Source organism: Bos indicus, chromosome 3 (assembly GCF_029378745.1).
Source record: "Bos indicus isolate NIAB-ARS_2022 breed Sahiwal x Tharparkar chromosome 3, NIAB-ARS_B.indTharparkar_mat_pri_1.0, whole genome shotgun sequence".
In the NCBI taxonomy this organism is placed as follows: Eukaryota; Metazoa; Chordata; class Mammalia; order Artiodactyla; family Bovidae; genus Bos; species Bos indicus.
Genome location: NC_091762.1, coordinates 100,687,817 through 100,714,216, shown reverse-complemented (window position 1 = coordinate 100,714,216; position 26,400 = coordinate 100,687,817). Strand labels below are relative to the sequence as shown.

The 26,400-nt window shown below is 39.4% G+C and overlaps 1 protein-coding gene, 1 long non-coding RNA gene and 1 other non-coding gene across 8 annotated transcripts in view; 2 read left to right on the top strand and 1 right to left on the bottom strand.

Annotated features, from left to right (window-relative positions):
- LOC109556351 (uncharacterized) overlaps positions 1–22,287 on the top strand; it is a 30,761-nt gene extending 8,474 nt beyond the window's left edge. Inside the window, exons 2-3 of the long non-coding RNA XR_002180388.2 lie at positions 118–377; positions 21,305–22,287. This is a non-coding gene — a long non-coding RNA (uncharacterized lncRNA). The remainder of the gene's footprint in view (positions 1–117; positions 378–21,304) is intronic.
- The window catches only part of GPBP1L1 (GC-rich promoter binding protein 1 like 1), a 73,022-nt gene that overhangs the window by 5,679 nt on the left and 40,943 nt on the right, over positions 1–26,400 (bottom strand). For 4 of the 6 annotated variants that reach the window (XM_070786639.1, XM_070786637.1, XM_070786638.1 and 1 more), the window contains exons 4-10: positions 24,951–25,080; positions 24,275–24,561; positions 10,632–10,704; positions 9,336–9,529; positions 1,056–1,085; positions 782–922; positions 178–336 (exon numbers count right to left, since the gene is read on the bottom strand). In XM_070786639.1, the coding sequence (XP_070642740.1) occupies positions 178–336; positions 782–922; positions 1,056–1,085; positions 9,336–9,529; positions 10,632–10,704; positions 24,275–24,561; positions 24,951–25,080 (1,014 nt within the window). The remainder of the gene's footprint in view (positions 1–177; positions 337–781; positions 923–1,055; positions 1,086–9,335; positions 9,530–10,631; positions 10,705–24,274; positions 24,562–24,950; positions 25,081–26,400) is intronic. The other 2 variants (XM_019957572.2, XM_070786640.1) reach the window with 2 other exon arrangements.
- LOC139182335 (U6 spliceosomal RNA) lies at positions 21,022–21,126 on the top strand. The gene has a single exon (XR_011566006.1). It is a non-coding gene; the product is annotated as a U6 spliceosomal RNA (small nuclear RNA).

Genomic DNA, 26,400 nt, shown 5'->3' with positions numbered 1-26,400 from the left:
TCTGAAATACGTTGAACAACAAACTGAGCTCACTTTTATTACAAGCTGTTACTCCATAAACAAATCTCTGTACGTTTTTTTAAAAAAATGTACCGTATCTTTCTCTCTTAAAAACAGAAAGTACATGTATAATGCAGAAAAACACTTATGTTGCCCCAGAAGAACCCACAGTCTTACATCTTCCAACTTCTCACACTCTCTGCTCTCTGAGAAGTCTCCATTCCGGTCATCCTTCAGCGTCTTCAGGAACTCGCTCTTCCTGTCAGTAGTTCGGCGGGTCAACTTGGTGAGACGAGAGGAGCTGATCTCAATCGGAGGAGTGGTGCTGGCGGGACTCTGGGCAAACACCACAAAATAGGTTGCTCCTGGCAGTAAACGTAAGTACTGGGATTCTCTAGGCCACTTCTTCATGGTACTGCTTTCCTGAATCTGGCAGTCTGTTTATTACGGTCTTTTACCAAAAATAAACTATCGTTTTCATTTAAACAGAGTTCAGTTCTGCAGTTTTTACAGTTAAAACCAGATGGTTTAAATAGCACCTCTCTGATCTTTCTCCAGAGGCAAGCATAATGCCAGTCTACCACAGGCCAAAGACCCCACCCAGCTACCATCTATCTTTGGATGCTAATGGGAATCACCAGTAAAGAAATGACTCTGAGCTAAGAATAGCTACAAAGGAAATAAAGTTAGAGCTATACATACCACACCACTTGTCTCAGTTTAAGTAAATGGGGAATGCCAACTTCAGAAAAAAAGGCTGTTTTCCTTTATCCTCACTCACCTCTTTGGGAGAACTTAAAACTACACCACCAGCCAGTACTACTGGTTTGGTAACAGAGATTGGACTGGTAAAAGCAGACTCTCGGCTAGAGGAAAGGGGTCCTGATTTGTGTTCCATTCTGTTAGCTTTCCACGCACTGGCCTACACAGGAAGAAAGAACAATCAGTCAGAACAGCACACAGACAGAAGCTCAGCTTGTAAGATCACAAAGCAAAGAGTGAAAAGTTACGTGGGAATATTACGTGGAATGTTGTGTAGGAATATGAAAGCTCACCTGTCTCAACACATTTGGGAGGTACACAACCTTGAAGGGAAAAGGTAGACAGGAATCAGAAAAGCCATGGGATATTAATAGGTATAGAGAGCTCTCGTCCAATAAGCCTGGGAGATGCTAGGCTGAATGTAGTCCCACAACAGGTTTCTTTTACTGTGCTATTTCACAAAGCACTTTCATATATGTGAACTGAGAGGCAGATATAATCTACAGTATTTTCTAAACTCATTTGACACCCCAATTTTTTTTTTTTTAATGGTGTGTTGTATGTTAACCTTTGATGTAACCCTGACAAACCTCAACCCTCACAAAGTACATCAGAAAAAATGTTGTTTTCTAGGAACTCTGATGGCAGGAGGCTAGTTACAGGACAGAGTGGGAAATATAAATGGCTGGATGATCCTGGTTTAGTCCAGAAGCTCTTCCCTTGCTCCGTCTTGTGGGGTCTGGGCCCATTCTGTCCCTCTGGCCCTGGCCCCAACTCAAATGGCAACCTAGTGTAGCTAGAATACTCATTTTCCCAAGTCAAACAGCCCATCTGAGGCACATCACTGAAGTGAGGCTGAAGAAAGTAAAAAAACCTGTTTTTCCAAAATGAAACAATTAGAAACAAAAGACCTCTAGGACAAAAGAAGGGTCTGAGTGAAAAGAGCTTCATTCTTCTTATTAAAGAAGATACTGTAGGCTTTAGGAAATGTAACAGAGTTATCTACCATATACCAGATACTTCTTGTAGTTTATTTAATCCTTAACCCAATCAGATATAATTATGATGTTGAATTTTTACCAAGAATTATACTGACATTTATGTCAGTTGCTCAGTCATGTCCGACTCTTTGAGACCCCGTGGACTGTATCCCACCAGACTTCTCTGTCCATGGGATTCTCCAGGCAAGAATACGGGAGTGGGTTGCCATTCCCTTATCCAGGTATCTTCCTGACCCAGGGATTGAACCTGGGTCTCCTACAATGAGGACGGATTCCCTGGAACCACCAGGGAAGCCTGTACTGACATTAAGGAAGTTACATAATTTGTCCAAGGTTACTCAACTGGTATGTAATACTGTTTTCCACAGTGCCTCCAAAAACAACATGCAAGCCAATAAAAGAAAGAAGCAATGACCCAACTAGAATGGAGATTAATTTTTTTTCTTTCACTGAAGAAAATCTAAAGATGGCCGCTTATTCTGGCCAAATATCAAAGACACAGTTTCCCAGAGGTGTACAGGGTCACCAGATACCTTGTCTCTGTTAATACTGTACATTATCCACCCTTTAATCAATCAGTAAAATAAAGGAAGGGGAAAAAAACCATTAAAATGAACCACATATCAACCATTTTCTTTTTAAAGTATCGTCTCCTTCCCTCCAAACCAGTCTCAACTCTCCACCTCAAACGATCACGCCTTTTCCTACTAGATGGAAGTCAGAAGTCACTATACCCAAACTCTCCCCAACCCCCTTCTTTGCATCTTAAGTTCCCTTAATGGCTCCACCCTCCCTTTCTATCATTCTACATGTTTGTTCTCATTCCTTTGTGAATTTATCAATTATTTCTCCTTTGTATCTTTAACTTCCTTTCTATTAAGTTGAAGCTAGGGGGAAAAAAAGATCTATTTTCCTTTTTACTACCATCCTTTCATTGCCAAACTTTTTTGCACAGGTCAGTACCTGCTTTCACTTGCTCATTATTACTATTTAATTCCCTGTAACACACACTTCTATCCCCATTTTAATAAAACAACTCTTTCAATGAGTAAGCAAAAATTTTGTCTTCATATTACATTCAAAAGCCAGCTTTAAAAAGTCTGTTTTTGTAGAAAGTAAGAGATTGCACTTTACCCATCTTTTCTGAACTCTTTTCCCTTTTTTGGGCTTCCCTGGTGGCTCAGATGGTAAAGAGTTTCCCCGCAGTGCAGGAGACCCGGGTTTGATCCCTGGGTCGGGAAGATCCCCTGGAGAAGGAACTGGCTACCCACTCCAGTATTTCCTTTCTCAATTTCCTGATCCTTCATTCTCTTCTCACCTCATAATTCCTTTCAGTCTTTTCAGTGGGTGTAGGCATACTCAGTACTCGCCAACTGGAATCTGTTCCCAGGTGAACTTACTTAGAAAAACTAGTTATTTGTTAACTGTCTAATCATTTAAGTTGTTAAAATCATGTAGCTGATAATATGACCCCTAAACTCTCACCTGAGTTTTTATAAAGACCTCCATCACTTGGCTTTAGTCTTCAAGTCCCACCACTTCCTAACTACCTGCCATCCATACTTAACCACTTATCTTTTTCCAAACATGGCATGTTTTGCCCCTCTCCCTTTTTTGGGTAACACAGTTCCTCTGCCTTCAATGCCTCACCTACTTGCTCCCTAACAAACTCCTACTGTTTTAAAACTACAGTTTGTTGACTACTTCAGTCAGTCCAGTTCAGTTCAGTTGCTCAGTCCTGTCCGACTCTTTGCGACCCCATGAATCGCAGCACGCCAGGCCTCCCTGTCCATCACCAACTCCCGGAGTTCACTCAGACTCATGTCCATCGAATCTGTGATGCCATCCAGCCATCTCATCCTCTGCCGTCCCCTTCTCCTCCTGCCCCCAATCCCTCCCAGCATCAGGGTCTTTTCCAATGAGTCAACTCTTCGCCTGAGGTGGCCAAAGTACTGGATTTTCAGCTTTAGCATCATTCCTTCCAAAGAAATCCCAGGGCTGATCTCCTTCAGAATGGACTGGTTGGATCTCCTTGCAGTCCAAGGGACCCTCAGGAGTCTTCTCCAACACCACAGTTCAAAAGCATCAATTCTTCGGTGCTCAGCTTTCTTCACAGTCCAACTCTCACATCCATACATGACCACTGGAAAAACCAAAGCCTTGACTAGACGGATCTTTGTTGCCAAAGTAATGTCTCTGCTTTTCAATATGCTATCTAGGTTGGTCATAACTTTCCTTCCAAGGAGTAAGCGTCTTTTAATTTTCATGGCTGCAGTCGCCATCTGCAGTGATTTTGGAGCCCAGAAAAATAAAGTCTGACACTGTTTCCACTGTTTCTCCATCTATTTCCCATGAAGTGATGGGACTGGATGCCATGATTTTAGTTTTCTGAATGTTGAGCTTTAAGCCAACTTTTTCACTCTCCACTTTCACTTTCATCAAGAGGCTTTTGAGTTCCTCTTCACTTTCTGCCATAAGGGTGGTGTCATCTGCATATCTGAGGTTATTGATATTTCTCCCGGCAATCTTGATTCCAGCTTGTGCTTCTTCCAGCCCAGTGTTTCTCATGATGTACTCTGCATAAAAGTTAAATAAGCAGGATGACAGTATACAACCTTGACGTACTCCTTTTCCTATTTGGAACCAGTCTGTTGTTCCATGTCCAATTCTAACTGTTGCCTCCTGACCTGCACACAAATTTTTGAGGCAGATCAGGTGGTCTGGTATTCCCATCTCTTTCAGAATTTTCCACAGTTTTTTGTGATCCACACAGTCAAAGCTGCCAATACTATATTCCAAGTACTTAGAATGGCATGAAGTCTGACTCCAAAACCAGAATTCTCATCTTCCTCTTTTTTATCCTTTATCAAGAAGGAAAGTATTCTGGGGCAGTGTAAACAGCCCTAGCTGAAGTCAGACAAATCTAGTTGAAGAATCCTGACTCCATAATTTTTTTTAGGATTTGAAATAGCTCAACTGGAATTCCATCACCTCCACTAGCTTTGTTCGTTGTGATGCTTCCTAAGGCCCACTTGACTTAGCATTCCAGGATGTCTGGCTCTAGGTGAGTGATCACACCATTGTGGTTATCTGGGTCATGAAGATCTTTTTTGTATAGTTCTTCTGTGTATTCTTGCCACCTCTTCTTAATATCTTCTGCTTCTGTTAGGTCCGTACCATTTATGGCCTTTATCATGCCCATCTTTGCAGGAAATGTTCCCTTGGTATCGCTAAAGAGATCCCTACTCTTTCCTATTCTATTGTTTTCCTCTATTTCTTTGCCTTGATCCGCGAGGAAGGCTTTCTTATCTTTCCTTGCTGTTCTCTGGAACTCTGTATTCAACCTCACATTACATAATTTTGTACATCCTAGGATTAAAGTAATATTTTATGCAAAAGGCCTAGTGAATGTCCTGGAACATAGGAAGATGTCAACAAATGGTAGTTCTTCCTTTCTTTGTCACTTCAAAACCCAATTCAAATATGACCTCATCCGTAAAGACTCATGAGGACCCTCTCCAAGAAGGCAGTACAATTATTTTTCATATCTGTCTCTTCACTATATCTCAAAATAAACCCTTTGAGATTGTTTTTGTGCCTCTAGTGACATATAGCTTTTAAATACACAGATCCTTAATGTTTAATAACTGTTAAACAGAGAGAAAATGAATGAATGGATACATCCACATCTGCCTATTAGTCATCTCCTCTCCCCGTAGTAGCCTACATTCAAGAGTCCCAGAACCACTCACATCAACTTCTCCCTGAAAACTCTGCATTCTTTCTTCTCTAACTTCAGTGAAATGGTTCCACAGTTATCCCAGTTTCCGGGGGAAGAATGCTCAGTGTCCTGTTTTCTTCCTCGTATTTGCTCCCCACTGTGTGCCATCACCACCCCTCTTCTCTGTTACTTGCATCACATCCCTGTTCTGGCTTTACTGCCTTTTGCAAAGGCAGTTAACAGCAGACTTTACACTGGTTTTCCTATCTTCATCTTTTCTGAACTCAATTCTCCACAACAGGGCTAAACTGATCTTAAGCTCTGTGTTATGACTTTTCTCCTTGTCACGTCTTCTTCACCCACAGAAGATGTGAGACCCCTGAGGCTATGACTTTGTCTCACTTATTTTCTTATTCTTCTTCTACAGTTTAACATAATGTTTTCAGATATTCCCAATGAAGAAACACTTATGAAAACTTTTTAAACTCTCAGAAACCCTTAAAAGACAGGCAGTACTACGTTCATTTTATATGATGAAGTTGAGGTTCAGAACATTAGAAACTTGTTCAAGCTTGTATTATAAAGAAGGACTTAAGTGTTATCTGCCTACTCGAAAATCCTGCTGTTAAATTTCCATGCTGGGTTCTTTCTTTATAGGAGTTGCTCTCTTGACTGAATTCACATTCTTTCCCTTCTGTATCAAAAGAAATTAATATTCTGCTGCTGCTGCTGCTAAGTCGCTTCAGTCGTGTCTGACTCTGTGCGGCCCCATAGACGGCAGCCCACCAGGCTCCCCCGTCCCTGGGATTCTCCAGGCAAGAACACTGGAGTGGGTTGCCATTTCCTTCTCCAATGCATGAAAGTGAAAAGTGAAAGTGAAGTCGCTCAGTTGTGTCTGACTCTTAGCGATCCCATGGACTACAGCCTACCAGGCTCTTCCGTCCATGGGATTTTCCAGGCAAGAGTACTGGAGTGGGGTGCCATTGCCTTCTCTGATTAATATTCTAAACCCCTTTTAAAAATAACAACACTTGTCAATCAGTGTATTCTTCTTGGGTCATGTTCCTTTAATGACCTTTCAAGTAAATTTAAAGTTGTCCCCACAGGCTTCTTCCTACAGATTTTCTTCATCCTTTCACTTAACTGTTCTAGCACCTATATTGTTTCCTTTTACTGTCAAGTTTCAAACATGCCACTACCTTCATTTCCACCCACATAACTATAGATCCTCTGAAATCTTGTTTTTCAGCCCTACACTACTGTCCTAAAACCTTAACTCAAAGTCACCAAAAACTTTCTAACTGCTCAGGTCCAAACCCCCTCTTTTCCGTTATTGCCCTTGTCAGCAGCAACTGACAAATGCTGACAACCCTGGCTGCTATCTTAAACTCACCCTCGCAGATTTGTGAAAGCATACCATTTTTTCTATGTCTGAGTACAATTTCTTAATCCTATTAACTATGTTGTTATTTTCCTAATATTTATCAAATAATAAGCATTTTCCCAAGTCTTATTTTCCTATTCTTTACTCTTCTTCTATCCTCTTTCCCTTGGTGATCTTCTCTACCCTGACAAGTTTCATTATCACTAGGATAATGACCATCAGTTCTGATATTTTTCCAGTACTACCAGGCAGTTAGAATGGTTCATTCATTATCCCTCAAATGTGCCCACTGTTTCCTATTTTCAAAACATTTTACTTAACCACCTCTTCTAATCTGTAGTACTTTCCAGACTTTTTCCTGACTACCTAAATCTTGACTATCCTCTAAAAATCCATTCAAATTACATTTTTTCAGTAAAATTTCCCTTGATGGTTGTAATATAAGCTGATCGTGCTCCTCTGAATAATGTAAAGAGTGTTTTAATTTAGTTGTTCCAAATCTGTTTAAGATTTGTTTCTAGGATTTGTTATTTTATTTCATATACAATCACATGACCTTATACTCTTGTATCTTGTCATCCCAATTAAACTTTCAGCTCATGGGGGCTCAGGACCAATGATGTACTTCTCTGTGTTGGTCTGAAAACCTGTGTTTTGAGTCTCAGTCGTGTCCGACTTTGTGACGCCCCATGGACTGTATCCCACCAGGCTCCTCTGTCCATGTAATTTCCCAGGCAAGAATACTGGAGGGGATTGCCATTTCCTCCTCCAGGAGATCTTCCGGACCCTGGGATTGAACCCACGTCTCCTGCACTGGCAAGACAGATTCTTTGCCACTCAGCCACCAAGCCTAAACAAGTGTTGGTGCCTAGAGAAAAGTGAATTAATGCTCACTAGTATTTTCAATAACACAGTAAACTCTGTTTCCTTGCAGTGGCTACAATTTATTCAAGCAATTATTGTGTGCCTTTGTGAGAATGCTAGGGATACAAACATGAAAAAGACCTGAAACCCTTAAGGAGATTACACCCAGTGAAGAAACAGATACAATAAATGTCAAGATTAGAGACAGAATGCTATTCAATCAGCTACAAGGCTTAATTAGATCTTTAGACGAATGTATGGCAACCCACTCCAGTACTCTTGCCTGGAAAATCCCATGGACAGAGGAGCCTGGTAGGCTGCAGTCCACGGGGTCGCTAAGAGTCGGGCACAACTGAGCGATTTCACTTTCACTTTTCACTTTCATGCACTGGAGAAGGAAATGGTAACCCACTCCAGTATTCTTGCCTGGAGAATCCCAGGGACAGAGGAGCCTAGTGGGCTGCCATCTATGGGGTCACACAGAGTCGGACACGACTGAAGCGACTTAGCAGCAGCAGACGTATGTGATAGAAAAGGATTCACAGAGAGGATGACATAAACAGGAAGGAAAATCTCCTAGGTAAGAGAAAGAAAGGGCAGTAACATATAAAAGATAGCTTGGGCTTAGACTATATAGAATTATACATGCCAATGCTAAGGAGTCTAGACATTGTATTATAACATCAGTGGTTGCTTAGCTATGACCCATGGGCCACAACTGGCTTGAGGCCTATTTTTATATGACCCATAAGCTAATTTTTTTTTTTTTTTTTCATTTTTAAAGGGTTGGGGAAAAAAAGAAAAAGAGAATGTTACCAAAAGGTCATATGTCATTGTGTGACCAACAAAGCCTAAAGTATGAATTATCTGGCCCTTTACAGATAAATTTTAGCCTGCCAGGCTTCTCTGTCCATGGAATTCCCCAGCCAAAAATACTAGAGTGGGTTGCTATTCTCTTCTCCAGGGTATCTTCCCGACCAAGGCATCAAACCTGGGTCTCCTGCATAGCAGGCAGATTCTTTTACATCTGCCACCAGGGGATCCCTAAGTTATCCAACCGCTGCTATACTGATGGTATGGGATCACTAAAGGGACTTAATGGGAAAGGATGGGATATATTCAAACTGCTTTAGGATAACCATTCTGACAGTTCAGTGGAACATAAATACAGAGAGATGAGGCAATAGAAGGGTACACTGAAATAATAAATGTGAGATGACAAAGACATAGGATATCATGGAGGAAAAAATTGACAGAGACTTTGTAACTGCTTGGCACAGGGGAATGAGTGAGGAGGAGGAGGAATGAAGCAGCAGCCATGGTATTCAGCTCACTGATAGATAAATGTTGATATTATTAATGAAAACAGCACATCAAGAGAAGCAGGTTTATAAGATGAAGCTAGAGTATGAGAGGCCTACTAAACATGTAGTTGACAGCAGTAGAGAGTTTGGAGACAAGAGTAAAATACTATACATATAAGTTAGTGGTACCAAATGAATATCTGGTGAGGGACTCAACAGGAAAAAACAAATTTACTAAGTTCTTATTTATTCATCCCACCTTTGCTGTATAAGGTTCTGAAACTGATTCCAAATCATACCTTGGATGGAGGTGGTACAGGCTTAGGAACCAGGTTCTTATAGACACTTGGAACCATGGTTGACGATTTGTTTCCATTTGCATGGTGAGATCCTGGTGAGGTGAATGCAGCAGAGAAGGCAGCAGCAGGATCTTCTTTGGAAACTTTTTTGATGACTAGCATTTTGGAGGGTTGCTTGGCACTAGGTGGGTTTTCTGTGAAACACAACAGTGGAGAGCAAAAGAATGTCAAACCTTTTGGTTAACACACAGCATAGTTCAAATGAAGGCCTCACTTTCAACGAAGAGCTAAGAGTTGTGACTAAGTGACAAACATTTCCTGGTGTGCACTTCATAGATATTCTCAAGAGTGACACTACTCAGGAACCATAAGAACAAAGGCAGTATGTCAAACACTTGATTCTAAATTCATACTCAACCAAAAAGCCCGAAGATGCCAGCCATCTTTCAGGCGTATAGCATGCCTCATGTGCAGTGTGATCACTCAGGCATATACCAAACAAGAATATATCCAAGGGTAGCAACTCCTGTCAGCATGAGAATAGAGAGAGTAGAGAAAACTGGAAAAAGGAGTCTGCTATGGGACCTTCTGATGAGGCGAACTGGAGCAAAGCTATTCATTAACAAAAGGGAAGTGGTATAGCAACTGCCCTTAATCCCGCAACTCAGAATCCACACCCAGTATTTAGATACACTAAAGCTGTCCTAGTAAGATGCCTGGCTACTGAATAACACAGGAACTAGGAGAGTACAATTTGTAAATGCCAAACATCCCAATGCTACAGAATCAGGTTTGGTTTGAAATACACTGATTTGTCTAATAACTTTTTATAAAGCTAGTTATTCCCAACATATACATATAAATGTGTGTATTTATAGGTTTTCCCCTACCTACACAACAATCATCATTTATAATTGCCAAAAACAAGGATACCACCACCACAGTCAGCAAACAGAACCTGGCTGAACAAAATGTTCTATAGGATGTGGTATTATTTAGCCTATCAAAGAATACTTTAGAATGTATTTGCTTAAAATCTGCTTTCAAATTCAGGGTTCTACAAGCTCTCAATTGTCTTTATTCTGACTCCACTACCTTTACATCCCAATGGTATTTTTGGGGCGGGGGTGGGGTGGGGGCAGAGTAACAGTTAATAGGTGTTAGTTACCATGTGCAAATGGATGAGATGAGAAACCAGAGATAAAGAAACAAACAAAAAAAGAGATAAATTTTTCTCCTCTCCCTGCTAATAAGATAAATTTAAAGTTTTGCCTTTAAAATGGCAAATCTACCTACCCCACACTCCAGAAGGGGTCCCAATAGGTCTGCATGGCTGATTCTGTTTGCCAGCTTCTGGATTCAAAGAAGGCTAGGAAAAAAGGGTATATTAATGATTGATATAGAAAGCTAATCATTTCAGCACTTTTTGCAAAGTAGCCTTCATCACGGAACCTATCAAATAACTATCAGCAGCACTTATTTAACTCTATATTCAGAATTAACAGATATTTTGAAATGCCAATCAATAGATCTTACATTAATCTCAGGCTCTTGTGGCTTTCATTTCCTTTAATATAAGAGGAGTAAAAAATTAAAAAAACAAAACAAAAACACTGTGCAAATTCTCATCTTCCTATAGGATATATATATGCCAACTTAGGAGAAAGCTGAATGAACAAGAAAGTATATCACTTTTTTCATATTTAAAGAGCACAATCTGGTCAGTGAAGTGTGTAATATCCACAGCATTTTTAATAAGACTGCTTTAGGGCAGAGGCACCTCATGTGCTAGGACTGTGCTGGGAATTTACAAAGGCCATTAAGAAGAATCCTTATCCCCACAGGGGACACGGTTTTCCTAAAAAGATAAACTTGCAGCCGAAAGCACAATAAAAGGTTATAGGTGCTATGATAAACGTTCACATTAGGGAAGGAGTACTAAGGAAGGAATAGTCAATTCTACTAGAAAGAGAAGTTCTATCAGAACAAGTTTCATTAGAGGAGTCCTTAATGATGAACTCCTAGGCTGGAAAATGGGTGATTCCAAAACAGAATGCTCAATGAACACCAAGACAGGAAAAACATGAAAAAGAATCAAATACTCAGAGATCTGCACACAGTTCAACATCAGTGCTAGGGAATGAGAGGACCTTTCTTTGGGGAAAGAGATGTCTGGCAAAATAGGAAAGTGCCAGATTGTGGAGCAGTTTTAAGGGAGGTTGAATCTTATTCTTTAGGAATGGGGCTATAGGATCCCCTCGCCCATTTTTATTTTGGCAACTACTTGCTGGTTTTGTTTTCTCCTTAGGAGATACCTAATGTCTGGCTGTGCTTCTGTTTCTGTGGTGCAATACAATGATCTAATTTTATCATCCTTTCTTTATAAGCTAGTATATATTCTTCCACTATTCAGTGGTAGAATTCATATGGAAAAGAATAGAATACATGCTTGTTTCTAGGGTGGGGTATCATTGTGAACTCACAGCTTTGATCATATTTAATTTTATTTAAGGGCTTCCCTGGTGGCTCAGTGGTAAAGAATCTGTCTGCCAATGCAGGAGATGTGGGTTTGATTGCTGGGTCTGGAAGATCCCCTGGAGAAGGAAATGGCAATCCACTCCAGTATCCTTGCCTGGGAAATCCCACGGACAGGGAAGTCTGGCAGGCTGCATACAGTACATGGGGCTGCAAAAAGAGCTGGATATGACTTAGTGACTAAACAACAATGGAAATCAAACACTTGAAATTATTACCCTTAATTGATGCATGAAACATCCCAAGTTTGGCCAGTGGGAACCTCTTCAATTTGGCTTCTGAATCCTTTTGATACAAGCCTAGCCATCTTTATTTCTTTACTATGTAGTATAACAAAACATTCTAAGCTTATCTTATAAATATCCTGTCCAGAAATGGCATTTCAAGACCACGATCTGGGCACTAGGGACATTATTATGGTACTGGTCATTGTGTTCAGTACTTTTTAGTGGACAGAGCCTGGAAATGCACAAACATGTGCATATATACACATTTTGAAAGATGAAATACCTCATGGCTTAGTGATATTTCCAATTCAAATTGAGGGCCTTGGGCTTTTTACTAAACATCTTCTATTTCTATCTGTATTTCCTTTCTTATACCTCTGATTTTCAAGGATACAAAATATCAACAATATGATTAATAAAAATGATCTTACACAATGTTTGTGACCTTTATAAATGAAGATAAGTGTGACACAGTATAAAATGCTTGGCTCACATTTTCTTTGCTTGAGTATCCAGTTAATTCACTGGCTTGGGTTATAAAGCTTTGTTGTCAAAGTATATCTGATTTTTTCTTTGTTCTAAGTCACTTGTTCTTTGTGTCTTGATATACAAAGGATGACTGGTCTGGCTGTCCTTTCAATTTGTAGTTTCAAGTCTTACTGTATTTCATAAAATTATTCTTGAATTACACTTTTTAGCACTTACATTTTTCATTGTTATTCTTTTGAAGGGTGAGTTTTTGGATTTTTTTGGGTCAAATTACCGCATCTCTTTTTCAATTCTAAATCTCAATCTGTTTCAGTTTCATTTAAAGTTTCCTTTAATTCTTGGAAAACACTACTGTTTATTGTCTTGTGCTCTTTGTTTAGTCTTCATTTTTCTGAACTTTTATTGTTTCTTTCCCAAGTTCTAGCACTGCGAATTTTTCTGGTTATGTTTTTCTTGTACCATTTATTCAAATTGTAAAATAGCAGGTTATGGTTCCTATCTGTATTGTGCACATCTTGCAGGTGTACTTTGCATGGGCTATAGAAATGATATTCTGTTCCTTACTATCTTGATCCTTTCATGTTGTTCCATTTTTATGTGATCAATTTTTGTGAATGTGGATCAAGATAGCTTTGTAATATCACTCTTATAGCTCTCTCTTCTGTTGTTTCCATGGAGTGCTCAAAAGGACTATGGCATACTTTCTTTGATATCCTAGCTCACCACCCCCCTCCCCATGCATTTTATATAAACCTCTTCTTCCCTTTGTCTCTATTGTCTGTCTCTGCAGCTCAGTCTGGATTCTATTTCCAACAGTTTTGTTCTCAGTGAGGGGCTTTTGTTTTGGAAGGGAGCACTGGCTAGTTATGATTAAAAGGGATAGAACTCTGTGCTGGTTATCACTTTATTGCCTCTTGGTTCCAGTCATCCTTTCTGCTTGTTCTATGTAAATTTATCTGGGCACTTTAAAAAAACTCCCTTTGTTAATTTGCTGGCATGGTAATGTTGTCAGTAGATAGCAAGGACAGACTTTTGCTTCTTGCTCCTGTGTGCTTACTCAGCAGACTCCTGCAGCATCCTGCTCCTGCTCTAAGCTGGGTTCTAAAGTACAAGTGAGTGCTGACTTGAGTGGTTTTACAGCACTGACATCTCCCATGAACAGCTTTATGAGGTACTCTAAAGGGCATATTTCCAGTATGTTCCCCAAAGAAGCACCTTACCAACTGCTCTGCCATTCAGTGAACCACAGCTAAGCCCTTCCAACAAGATCTTGATCTCAATCTTGGGAGTGGTGATGGGGCAAGAGAGCACTCTTGGGCACTCTGTCTTAGCCCTAGGGTCAGTGGCAGCTCCTTGTATCTGCTAATTCGCTACCTTAGAATTCTACATATTTAAAAAATATATTTATTTGGCTGCATCAGGTCTTAGTTGTGGCATGCAGGATCTTCACTGCGTCATGCCAGAATCTTTTGTTACCTGCCATGCATGGAACGTTAGTTGCAGAGTGTGGGCTGTCTAGTTATGGCACACAGGCTTAGTTGCTCCACAGCATGCGGGATCTTAGTTCCTCAATCAGGGATCGAATTTGCATCTCCTGCACTGCAAAGCAGACTCCTGACCACTGGACCACTAGGGAAATCCCAGAACTCTGTATTCTTTATATTATTTAGAGTTCTCTTTACTTCTTGCTAGCCAATCACTCATTATCATATCTTGTTAAGTTCTTTATGTTAACTTTCCTTGGTCCAATTACTCAAAGATTTCTCTCTCCTAATCAATCCACTTAGACCCTTCAAACCTTATCCCAGAATACCTCTGTATTTACTAGTTTTGGGGATATGGAAAACCGCCCCTAATTTCTAGCTGCTGTTCTCAAATGTTCTCTAAGCTTTCCAGAACAATTCCTGGCTCTTATGAAAATCTGGGGATGCTCGATGCCCTATTGTTTCCTTCAGTTTCTCCTGCATAAATGCTAATACCTAATTATCATTCAAGTTTTATAGCTTTCAGTAATTTGCCCCTATGCTGCAATACCTCACTTTATTTAACTGTAGGTGATGTCCATGTAGTTTCTGGCTCTTCAATCCTGTAATTTCAGACTTAGAAGTAATACAAAGAATTCCTATACATCATGCATTTAGAGTTTCATGTCTCCTGCTTGGCTGGCAGACTTTTTACTACTGACACACCTGGGAAGGCTTTCTAGAGTGTCATATAGATGGAATCATGCAGTATGTACTCTATTGTGTAAAGTTTCACTGAGATTCGTCATGTTTCATCCAGTCATTCTTTTTTTATTACTGAATAAGTAGTCCATTAAGAATCCATCTGCCAGTGCAGAAGACACAAGAGACTAGATTGGGAAGATCCCTTTGAGTAGGAAATGGCAACCCACTGCAGTATTCTTGCCTAAAAATTCCATGGACACAGGACCCTGGCAGGCTACAGTCCATGGGGTTGCAAAGAGCACGGCATAGTATTAAGTAGTCCATTACATGACTACACCACAATTTTTCTATTCCTGTTTCTACATTTAAATTGTTTGCTGGGAATTCTCTGGGAGTCCAGTGGTTAGGACTCCATGCTTTCACTGCCGAGGGCCTGGGTTCAATCCCCGGTTGGCGAATTAAGATTCTACAGGCCACATGGCATGGCCACCAAAAAAAAAAAGAAGTTTCCAGTTTTGTGTTATTATGAAAAAAATTACAGTAAATGTACATAGACTTCCATGCCTCTTTAGTAAATACACAGAAGTGCAAGTACTGGGTCACCAGATTTATGTTTAATTTTATAAGAAACTGCCAGATTTTCCTCTTCCCAAAATGGTAGTACTACTACACACACCTACATGAGAGCTCCAAGTACTCAAAAATGTCACCAAAGTTAGTGTTTTCAGACTTTAAATATTAGCCAGTCTGTTCAGCAATATCTCATAGTGGCCTTAATTTAAATTTCCACACTTCCTTTATGACTAATGACACTGACCATTTTTTCATGTGCCTATTGGCCATTCTTATATCTTCCTTGTGAAACATTTGTTCAAATCTTATTTATAATTTTAAAATACTGATTTGTAGGAGTTACTCACATTATGGCTACAGGCCCCTTTTCAAATCTATGATCTGCAAATATTTTCCTGAGAAGCCCAATTTATCAATGCTTTCCTTTATGATTACTGCTTCCTAGGTCAAAGAAATCTTTTTTAAAAATCCCCTATGTGAGAAAGATATTCTCCTAAGTTGTCTTCACTTCAGGCTTTACCATAGGTCTATAAACCATCTCAAATTCATTTTTTATATGCTAGGTGATAGGAGCAGAGAAGATACATACCCATACCTGTGTGTGTATGTGTTAGTTGCTCAGTTATGTCCAACTCTTTGCGACCCCATGGACTATAGCTCGCCAGGCTCCTCTGTTCCTGGAATTCTCCTGGCAAGAATACTGGAATGGATTGCCATTCCCTTTCTCCAGGGGATCTTTCCTACCCAGGGATCAAACTCGGGTCTCCTGCATACAGGCAGATTCTTTACCATCTGAGTCACCAGGGAAGCCCGATCTATACCTAAGAGAAAGTATAGGTATAGATGGAGAAGCCATCAGAGAAGCTACCCTAGTCACTCAACTGGTAAAGAATCTGCCTACAATGCAGGAGACCCCAGTTTGATTCCTGCATCAGAAAGGTCCCCTGGAGAAGGGATAGGCTACCCACTCCAGTATTCTTGATTTCCCTGGTGGCTCAGATGGTCATGAATCCACCTACAATGTGGGAAACCTGGGTTTGATCCCTGGGTAAGGAAGATCCCCTGGAGAAGGGCATGGCAACCCAATCCAGTATTCTTGCCTGGAGAATCCCCTGGTCAGAGGAGCCTGGCAGGCTACAGTCCATGGGATCTCAAAAGAGTCGGATACGACTAAGCACACACATACTTGCAGCATCTATACCTATATATAGATAGATAAACAGTTCCAGCACAATTTGTTAAAAACATTTCTTTCTCCACTGATTGGCTTGCTTTGGTACTTCTGTTGAAAATCAAAGGAACATATTAATGAAGGTTTATTTCTGGGTTCTCTATTCTGCCGTACTATCAATCTATATGCATAATAATGTCATATCATTTTGATTAGTGTTGCGTTATACAAAGTCTTCATGTTAGGAAGTATAAATCCTCCAACTGTTCTTCTTTTTCAAGATTGCTTTAGATATTCTAGGTCTTTTTATTTCAATATAAGAAAGCATGCTTGCTGGGGTTGTACAGTCCATAGAACTGATGTCCTAACCATGTTGAATCTTCTAATTCACAGCCTTCCATTCAAAATGTATCTCTTATTTAGATCTTTAATTTCCCTTGGCAATATTCTGTGGTTCAATATTAAAGTCTCTCACATCTTCTGTTAAATTTATTCCTAAGCAGTTTTCAAAGGCTTTTTAGAATTTTGTAAAAAACCCTCTGTATACATATAAGCTGTTGAGTTCTTATCTGTGGATTCAATCAACTGCAGATCATATACTGCAACTATAGTATATACTACTGAAAAAATCTCCATACAAATGGATATGCAAGCTCGAACTCTTGAACAGCATGTTGTTCAAGGTTCAACTTGTATATAAAAATACGACTTAAAAAAAAACTAACGCTGTAGCCTAAAACCTTGTTAATTCGTTAGTCTTTACAATTTATGTAAGCAACCATGTCACCTGTGAATAGAAACTTATTTCTTTCTGTTAATTTATAATGCATTTTCTCTTTCTTGCCTTACTGCACTTGTTAGGATCTCCAGTACAATGCTAAATATAAGTAGTGAGAATATACATGTTAATACTGCTCCTGGAATTAAAGGGAGCTCTGCTCTTACTGGAGAATTTGGTAAGACTCAAAGCCATGGCTACACTGTTGTACCTTCTCAGAATTCCTTCTCTCCACAAATTTCTTACTCTCAGATTCCACACACATTAAAGCCCAAATCCTACAAGACTACCCTCACACCTGGCTCCTTCTTCAAGGAACAGTGTACCATGCATCATCAATTCATTCTCTTATCCTTGGAAGGTAATATCAAACTGCCAGGAACAAAGCTCTCAACCACATTTACTAACAGCTACCATTTAAAAATATATGTGCCAGACTTTTCTGGCAGTCCAGCGGTTAAGAGACATTTCTACTACAGGGGGCGCAGATTAGATCCCTGTTTTGGGAACTAGGATCCTGCATGCTGTACAGCATGGCCATTTAAAAAAAAAGAAAAGAAATTTTATTCTTTCTTGATATATCCCATTCTTTTTCAACTAATCACTTCTTAATCCCCCTACTGCTATTCCACACACCTCCTCTCTGAATATATTACTTTCCTTGGATGATTTTGTCCATTCATAAATCTCAGCTACCACCTCTGTTTCCAAAGGCATACCTCTAATTTACCTCACCCATCTTTTTGGTACTAAGACTTCTTTATCTTCTACCCTTCAATTCTGCTCCTCCTGCATTTTCTTTTCAAATGATTACTTCAGTTCAGTTCAGTTGCTCAGTCGTGTCTGACTCTCTGCGACCCCATGAATCGCAGCACGCCAGACCTCCCTGTCCATCACCATCTCCCGGAGTTCACTCAAACTCATGTCCATCGAGTCGGTGATGCCACCCAGCCATCTCATCCTCTGTCGTCCCCTTCTCCTCCTGTCCCCAATCTCTCCCAGCATCAGAGTCTTTTCAAATGGGTCAACTCTTCACATGAGGTGGCCAAAGTACTGGACTATCAACTTCAGCATCAGTCCTTCCAATGAACACCCAGGACTGATCTCCTTTAGGATGGACTGGTTGGATCTCCTTGCAGTCCAAGGGACTCTCAAGAGTCTTCTCCAACACCACAGTTCAAAAGCATCAACTCTTTGGCGCTCAGCTTTCGTCACAGTCCAACTCTCACATCCATACATGACCACAAGGAAAAAACATAGCCTTGACCAGACGGACCTTTGTTGGCAAAGGAATGTCTCTGCTTTTAAATATGCTATCTAGGTTGGTCGTAACTTTCCTTCCAAGGAGTAAGCGTCTTTTAATTTCATGGCTGCAGTCACCATCTGCAGTGATTTTAGAGCCTGAAAAAATAAAGTCTGACACTGTTTCCACTGTTTCCCCATCTATTTCCCATAGTGATGGGACCAGATGCCATGATCTTCGTTTTCTGAATGTTGAGCTTTAAGCCAACTTTTTCACTCTCCTCTTTCACTTTCATCAAGAGGCTTTTGAGTTCCTCTTCACTTTCTGCCATAAGGGTGGTGTGATCTGCATATCTGAGGTTATTGATATTTCTCCCGGCAATCTTGATTCCAGCTTGTGCTTCATCCAACCCAGAGTTTCTCATGATGTACTCTGTGTATAAGTCAAATAAGCAGGGTGACAATATACAGCCTTGACGTACTCCTTTTCCTATTTGGAACCAGTCGGTTGTTCCATGTCCAATTCTAACTGTTGCCTCCTGACCTGGATACAAATTTTTGAGGCAGGTCAGGTGGTCTGGTATTCCCATCTCTTTCAGAATCTTCCACAGTTTATTGTGATCCACAGAGTCAAAGGCTTTGGCATAGTCAATAAAGCAGAAATAGATGTTTTTCTGGAATGCTCTTGCTTTTTCGATGATCCAGCAGATGTTGGCAATTTGATATCTGGTTCCTCTGCCTTTTCTAAAACCAGGTTGAACATCTGGAAGTTCACGGTTCATGCATTGCTGAAGACTGGCTTGGAGAATTTTGAGCATTACTTTAGTAGCGTGTCGGAGAAGGCAATGGCACCCCACTCCAGTACTCTTGCCTGGAAAATCCCATGGATGGAGGAGCCTGGTGGGCTGCAGTCCATGGGGTCGATAGGAGTCGGACACGACTGAGCGACTTCAGTTTCACTTTTCACTTTCATGCATTGGAGAAGGAAATGGCAACCCACTCCAATGTTCTTGCCTGGAGAATCCCAGGGACGGTGGAGCCTGGTGGGCTGCCGTCTATGGGGTCGCACAGAGTCAGACACGACTGAAGTGACTTAGCAGTAGTAGCAGTTACTAGCATGTGAGATGAGTGCAACTGTGTGGTAGTTTGAGCATTCTTTGGCATTGCCTTTCTTTGGGATTGGAATGAAAACTGACCTTTTCCAGTTCTGTGCCCACTGCTGAGTTTTCCAAATTTGCTGGCATATTGAGTGCAGCACTTTCACAGCATCATCTTTCAGGATTTGAAATAGCTCAACTGGAATTCCATCACCTCCACTAGCTTTGTTCGTTGTGATGCTTTCTAAGGCCCACTTGACTTCACATTCCAGGATGCCTGGCTCTAGGTCAGTGATCACACCATCATGATTATCTGGGTTGTGAAGATCTTTTTTGTACAGTTCTTCTGTGTATTCTTGCCACCTCTTCTTAATATCTTCTGCTTCTGTTAGGTCCCTACCATTTCTGTCCTTTATCAAGCCCATCTTTGCATGAAATGTTCCCTTGGTATCTCTAATTTTAAGAGATCTCTAGTCTTTCCCATTCTGTTGTTTTCCTCTATTTGCACTGTTTGCTGAGGAAGGCTTTCTTATCTCTCCTTGCCATTCTTTGGAACTCTGAATTCAGATGCTTATGTCTGTCCTTTTGTCCTCTGCTTTTCACTTCTCTTCTTTTCACAGCTATTTGTAAGGCCTCCTCAGACACCCATTTTGCTTTTGCATTTCTTTTCCATGGGGATGGTCTTGATTACTTATTATTCACTAATTCCTTTTGAATAGAAATCTTATTTTTTTATTTTAATTTTTGTAGAAATCTTATTTTTCACCCTTTCTTCTCTAGGTACAATGCCATGGTTTCCATTCTTTAGATTTATCCTCCAAAACAATATTTTTAACAAACTTAATGTCTGTTAACAGGAAAATGGATAAACAAACCTAGTATATTCATACAACACAGTATTTCCTATACAGCAGTAAAAAAGATACACAGCGGAGTTTCTCAACCATGGCACTACTGACATTTGGGATTGGTTAATTCTTTGTTATAGGGCTGTCCTGTGCATTGTAGGAAACTCAGCAACATCTCTGATCTCTACATACTAGATGTCAGTAGGACTATCTCCAGTTGTGACAATCAAAATTTCTCTAGATATTGTCAAATGTGCTCTGAAGGAGGTAAATTTGTTCCTGGGTTGAGAAACACTGATCTAGAGCCCTATGTATCAATATAGACAAATCTCAAACAATTTTAAGGAAATAAAAGAGAACTACGTTGGACACGACTGAAGTGACTTAGCAGCAGCAGACGATGTGATAGTATTCATATAAAATCAGAATCAGGCAAAATTGTATTACAGATTGTTTATGGATACATTCATATATGGAGCTGGTGCAAAAGTAACTGTGATTTTGCACTGCTGAATTTTGCTCTTTGATAATGGAATATATTATTAAATAAATGTGGTAGCTCGCTTCGGCAGCACATATACTAAAATTGGAACGATACAGAGAAGATTAGCATGGCCCCTGCGCAAGGATGACACGCAAATTCGTGAAGCGTTCCATATTTTTTATTTGGCAAAACTAATACAATTATGTAAAGTTTAAAAATAAAATAAAATTGGAAGAATAAAAAAAAAAAAAAAAAAAAAAATGTGGTAATGTTATATACATCATTTTAATGTGCTGCATATCTTGCTTTATGGCTTTTTGCTAATGAGTTATTACTTGCTGTTTATATTTATTTTAGACCACGGAAATGTGAAATGATATAGACAAAAAGCAAATGTGAGTGATTTTCTTATTCAATTTCAAAATGGGTCGTAAAGCAGTGGAGACAACTTGCAACATTAACAATGCATTTGGCCCAGAACTGCTAACAAACATATAGTGCAATGGTTGTTGAGGAAGTTTTGTAAAGGAGATGAAAGCCTTGAAGATGAGGAGTATAGTGGCCAGCTGTAGTGGAAGCTGACAACGACCAATTGAGAGCAGTCATCGAAGCTGCTGCTCTTATACAAGAAGTTGCTAAAGAACTCAACGTTGACCATTCTACAGTCATTTGGCATCTGAAGCAAACTGGAAAGGTGAAAAAGCTCAAGTGTGTGCCTCATGAACTGCCTGTAAATTAGACAAACTGTTTTGAAGTGTCATCTTCTTTTATTCTACACAAGGACGATAAATAATTTCTTGATCAGATTGTGATGTCCGACAAAAAGTGGACTTTACATTATAACCAGCTCAGTGGTTGGCCTGAGCAGCAGCTCCAAAGCACTTCCCAAAGCCAAAGTTACACCAAAAAGGAAAAAAAGGTCATGGTCACTGTTTGGTGGTCTGCTGCTGGTCGGATCCGTAACAGCTTTCTGAATCCCAGCGAAACCGCTGCATCTGAAAAGTATGCCCCACAAATCACTGAGATGCACTGAAAACTGCAACACCTGCGGCAAGCACTGGTCAACAGAAAAGGCCCAATTCTGCATGACAATGCCCGACCACATACTGCACAACCGATGCTTCAAAAACCGAATGAACTGGTCTATGAAATTTGACCTCATCTACCATATTCACCTGCTCTCTTGCCAACCAACTACTACTTCCTTCCAGCATCTTGACAACTTTTTGCAAGGAAAATTCTTTCCACAACTAGCAGAAGGCAGAAAATACTTTCCAAGAGTCTGTCAAATCCCAAAGCGTGGATTTTTATGCTACAGGAATAAACAAACTTACTTCTCATTGGCAAAAATGTGTTCACTGTAATGGTTCCTATTTCAGTTAACAAAGATATGTTTGAGCCTAGTTATAATGATTTAAAATTCAGTCTGAAACCACAATTATTTTTGTACCAACCTAATAGTAAAAAAAACATATATGATGGGAAACACTGAAATAAAAACGGTGATTACCTTTAGGGGAAAGAGGAGAATATGGTTAGGGAAGTTTTAACTGTACCTATAATTTACCTCATTTATAAAAGAATGGTCTGGAGCATACTGGGCAAAATGTCAATATTCACAAAGCTAGGTTATGAGTGTACTTGACCATCTTTCTCCACACTTTAATGTACACTTTAGTTCAGTTGCTCAGTCGTGTCCGACTCTTTGTGACCCCATGAATTGCAGCACGCCAGGCCTCCCTGTCCATCACCAACTCCCGGAATATGCCATAAAAGTGTAAACACAAAATAAACCTGCCCTTATTGACCTTGTTCAGGTATGATGTGACTTAGCAGGTGAAGATAACACTGCCTTAAACATTTCTTTCTATTGTCAACTCATTTCTCACTGGAAAAGTCACAGAACTGATAACAGACCTTATCAAACTATGCCAATCAGTAGTATAGTACCAGTTTAAAAAGTACGCTAAGTAACTTCTACCTTACCCAACACCAATTCTCATTTCTCATTATCTTTTTTTTTTTTTAACTAAAGCACAAAAGAAACTTAAACTACTAAAAGAAATCTTGTTTTCCATGTGCTCAGCTGACTGTGGTCATAATAATATGTATTTTAGATAAATGTTCAGATAAGATAGAAATTATAACTACAGTTGCTTCATTTAATTGGGTGAAAATTACAAAACGAAATTCATTTTATAACAGGAATACCATTCAACTTTTTTTTTTGTTGCTGCTGGTTTGATGAGGATTTCATCAAGCTCTCAAAGTGTGATGAGCAAGAGAGATTTTGTTTCCTAATCACTACCACTGGTCTTGTTTGAATTTGCTTATTTATTGAATAAATAAAGTTATAATTTAGTGTAGTCATTTTGGACTATTGAGTACTTAAAAACATTCTGGTCAAATACTTAATGTATTGGTATTATAGACTTTTCCAGGAATAAAATTTTAAAGGATGGGCACCTTGAAATAGGAATATCAATAAGTAACATTTAAATTAAGAGCCCTCAGACCATTTGCTAGACTTGGGAGAGGAGGGGCTGAATGCCTAAATTTTACTCTCTAGGTGGCTTTGATAACATGAAATGGGTGTTATAAAAGTGACTAGCTTATCTAATGTGCTACTTAAAAATAATGAGCTGCACTAATAGGATTTTGCTTCTAGTCATATGTGGCTTCTGGGCACTTGGAATGTGTTATCTATATTAAGATGTAGTACAATTATAAAACACACAAAGAATTTTGCAGACCTAGTATAACAAAGAATGTAATTATTTGAAGATAATGACTACAGGTTAAAATAATAATAATGATTTGGATATATTTGGTTAAATAAAATATATTATTAAACTTTTAAAGGTGCACAAAAACTACTTTTGGCTTAGAGGTCAAAAGGCATATAATTCACCACAGAGTAGCATATATAGGCAACAGGTAAAATATTCCTAACTGTGTGTTTCTAATCTTATCACAACTGTCTATATAAGCAAGCAATATCAGAGGAAAAAATCCCTCTTATGATAGTTGGAGAAAGACAATTTAACAGTTTTCCATAAATATATCTGAATATTGAATCTTATAAAACTTAAAGAAAACTCAGGATTTCTTTCAAGTTCCAAAGGTGTAAAGATGAAAAAATATTAAGATTTGCTAAAAATTATACAGGAATTTTGGTCCTCATCTTCATATTAATCAACTCTTTCCTAAAAACAATAAAAGTCTAAATGTAGGACTCCCTTTTATTTATTTCTTCAAATGTTCTTATATATATATATATAAGAATCATTTTAGATTTTAACTGCAGAACTAAACCTTTATACTTACAAAGTCTTCCTCTTCAAACTGCAACTTTTCTACCTTATCTTCTTTCTTCTCTTCCCTAATATCTGTAGGTGGCTTCTCCTGAAAGACACAGCCTTTCCGGGAATGGAAGCTGCCATTCCAATGGCGATGGTTTCCTGTGCCACCCCCACTACGCTGGCTCATGCCATCATGACCTCGTGAAGAGCCATGCCAACCAGATAGGTTCCCTGTGATTCCAGCATATGCTCCCTTAGAGACACCAGAGTCCACAGAATCATGGCGAAACAGGGAGGGCTGGTGCCAAGAATCTGAAAAAATAAGGAAAAGTAACACATTAGTGTGTTTGCTTTCTGTAAATTCAGGAACAAGTGGGCCATATGCTTCCTGATCTAATTTACAGTATTGCCAAAGCCCTTCAGGGGACTTCTAAATAAAAAATTAAGTCCACACACACACAAAATCACAAGATACATCCTTTTGTTTTAATGTAATTTCTGTATGAGTTCTTTAACTGAATAAATGACTTAAGAGCACCTAAGAATGTTAGAAAGCCAGTATAGCTGAGTGATGACTACTGGACAATCTAATTGAGTATTATGTTTACAAAAGATCATTATTCCAAGGTTATGGACATGTACCCTCAACCTGGGCTTCCTCTGAGTAGCTTAAATAGTCATGGAAGTTGGGTATGTCTTACCTCCTGTAGTTCGAAGAGGTCCATTGTTGAAAAAGCCATCAGAGGAATTATGTCTACGACGGCTTACTCCAAATCTACCATCTCCTCGGGGTAGGTGCTCTCCGTGTTTTTCGAAAGTCGCTGTAGGTGACTAAGATGATAATAAAGTATAGAGAAGCAAACAGATAAGTACGTATCAATCTCTTTCATTATCTTTGGTTTTGCATCAGGCTTCTAGAAAACAAGTAATATTGGTGGCAGACATCTCCATTTTGAGCACATGGGACATAGTTAAGGGCAACAGTTCTCTGAGTTAGAGAAGTCCTACATTTCCTACTTAATCACTGATTGAATTAATTAACAGGCTACTTCAATTACTTGCATGGCGAGGGGTGGGGGAGGAATCAGTCAATATCCAGAAGAACAAGCTCCAAAACTTACACTTAAAAATGTTGTTAATCTTGAAAGGAAAAGAAAGAAGCTTGCGTTTAAAATAATTCTAAATAGCTTATTTGTGTAAATTACTCTCGAATTGGACAGAAAGGAACAGTTTAAATACCATCATGGCATGCCATTAACAATCACACAAAAGTTTTTATAGTTTTATAAAACACTTATTTCCATTGTTTAATACTCATAACAAGATTACAATTTGACATCATCCCCATTTTATTTACACATGAGGAAGGAGGTCAGAGAGAGTAAGTCTCTGAGGTTACACAACTAAAATAAAGCATTTTGAGAAACACTATTATGTCCTTTCCTACTCCAAATAGTTGTATGCTATGACAGTCTTTTTCTCAAACAATAGAAAACCGAAGTTTAATAATCCATGAAATGTATGGTTTACAGGCCCACCACACCCAACATTTGATAAGTGCTTATAGGAGAACTACAGGCTGTGTTAGAGAAATCTTTACATCTATTTCCTTATTATTAATATCTTCACTTACACTTGGTATTGTCAGATTTTATTGAGCCATTCTAGTGGGTTGCAAGGGCTTCCCTAGTAGTTCAGCTGGTAAAGAACCCGCCTACAGTGCTGGAGACCCCAGTTCGATTCCTGGGTCATGAAGATCTCCTGGAGAAGGGATAGGTTACCCACTCCAGTATTCTTGGGCTTCCCTGATGGCTCAGCTGGTAAAGAATCCGCCTGCACTGTGGGGGACCTGGGTTCGATCCTTGGGTTGGAAAGATGCCCTGGAGAAGGGAACAGCAACCCATTCCAGTATTCTGGCCTGGAGAATTCCATGGACTGTATAGTCTATAGGGTCGCAAAGAGTCAGACACAACTGAGAGATTTTCACTTTCTTTCAGTGGGTTACAAAGATTTCTCCTTTCCTCCGAAAGTTTACTGGGTTTTAATTCTTCAATTTAGGTTATAATACACTTCAAGTTAATTTTTATGTATGATATAAAGTCAAGGTTGAGGCTCTCCCTCCTATTCCTCCATAAATATCCAGTCCTAAAG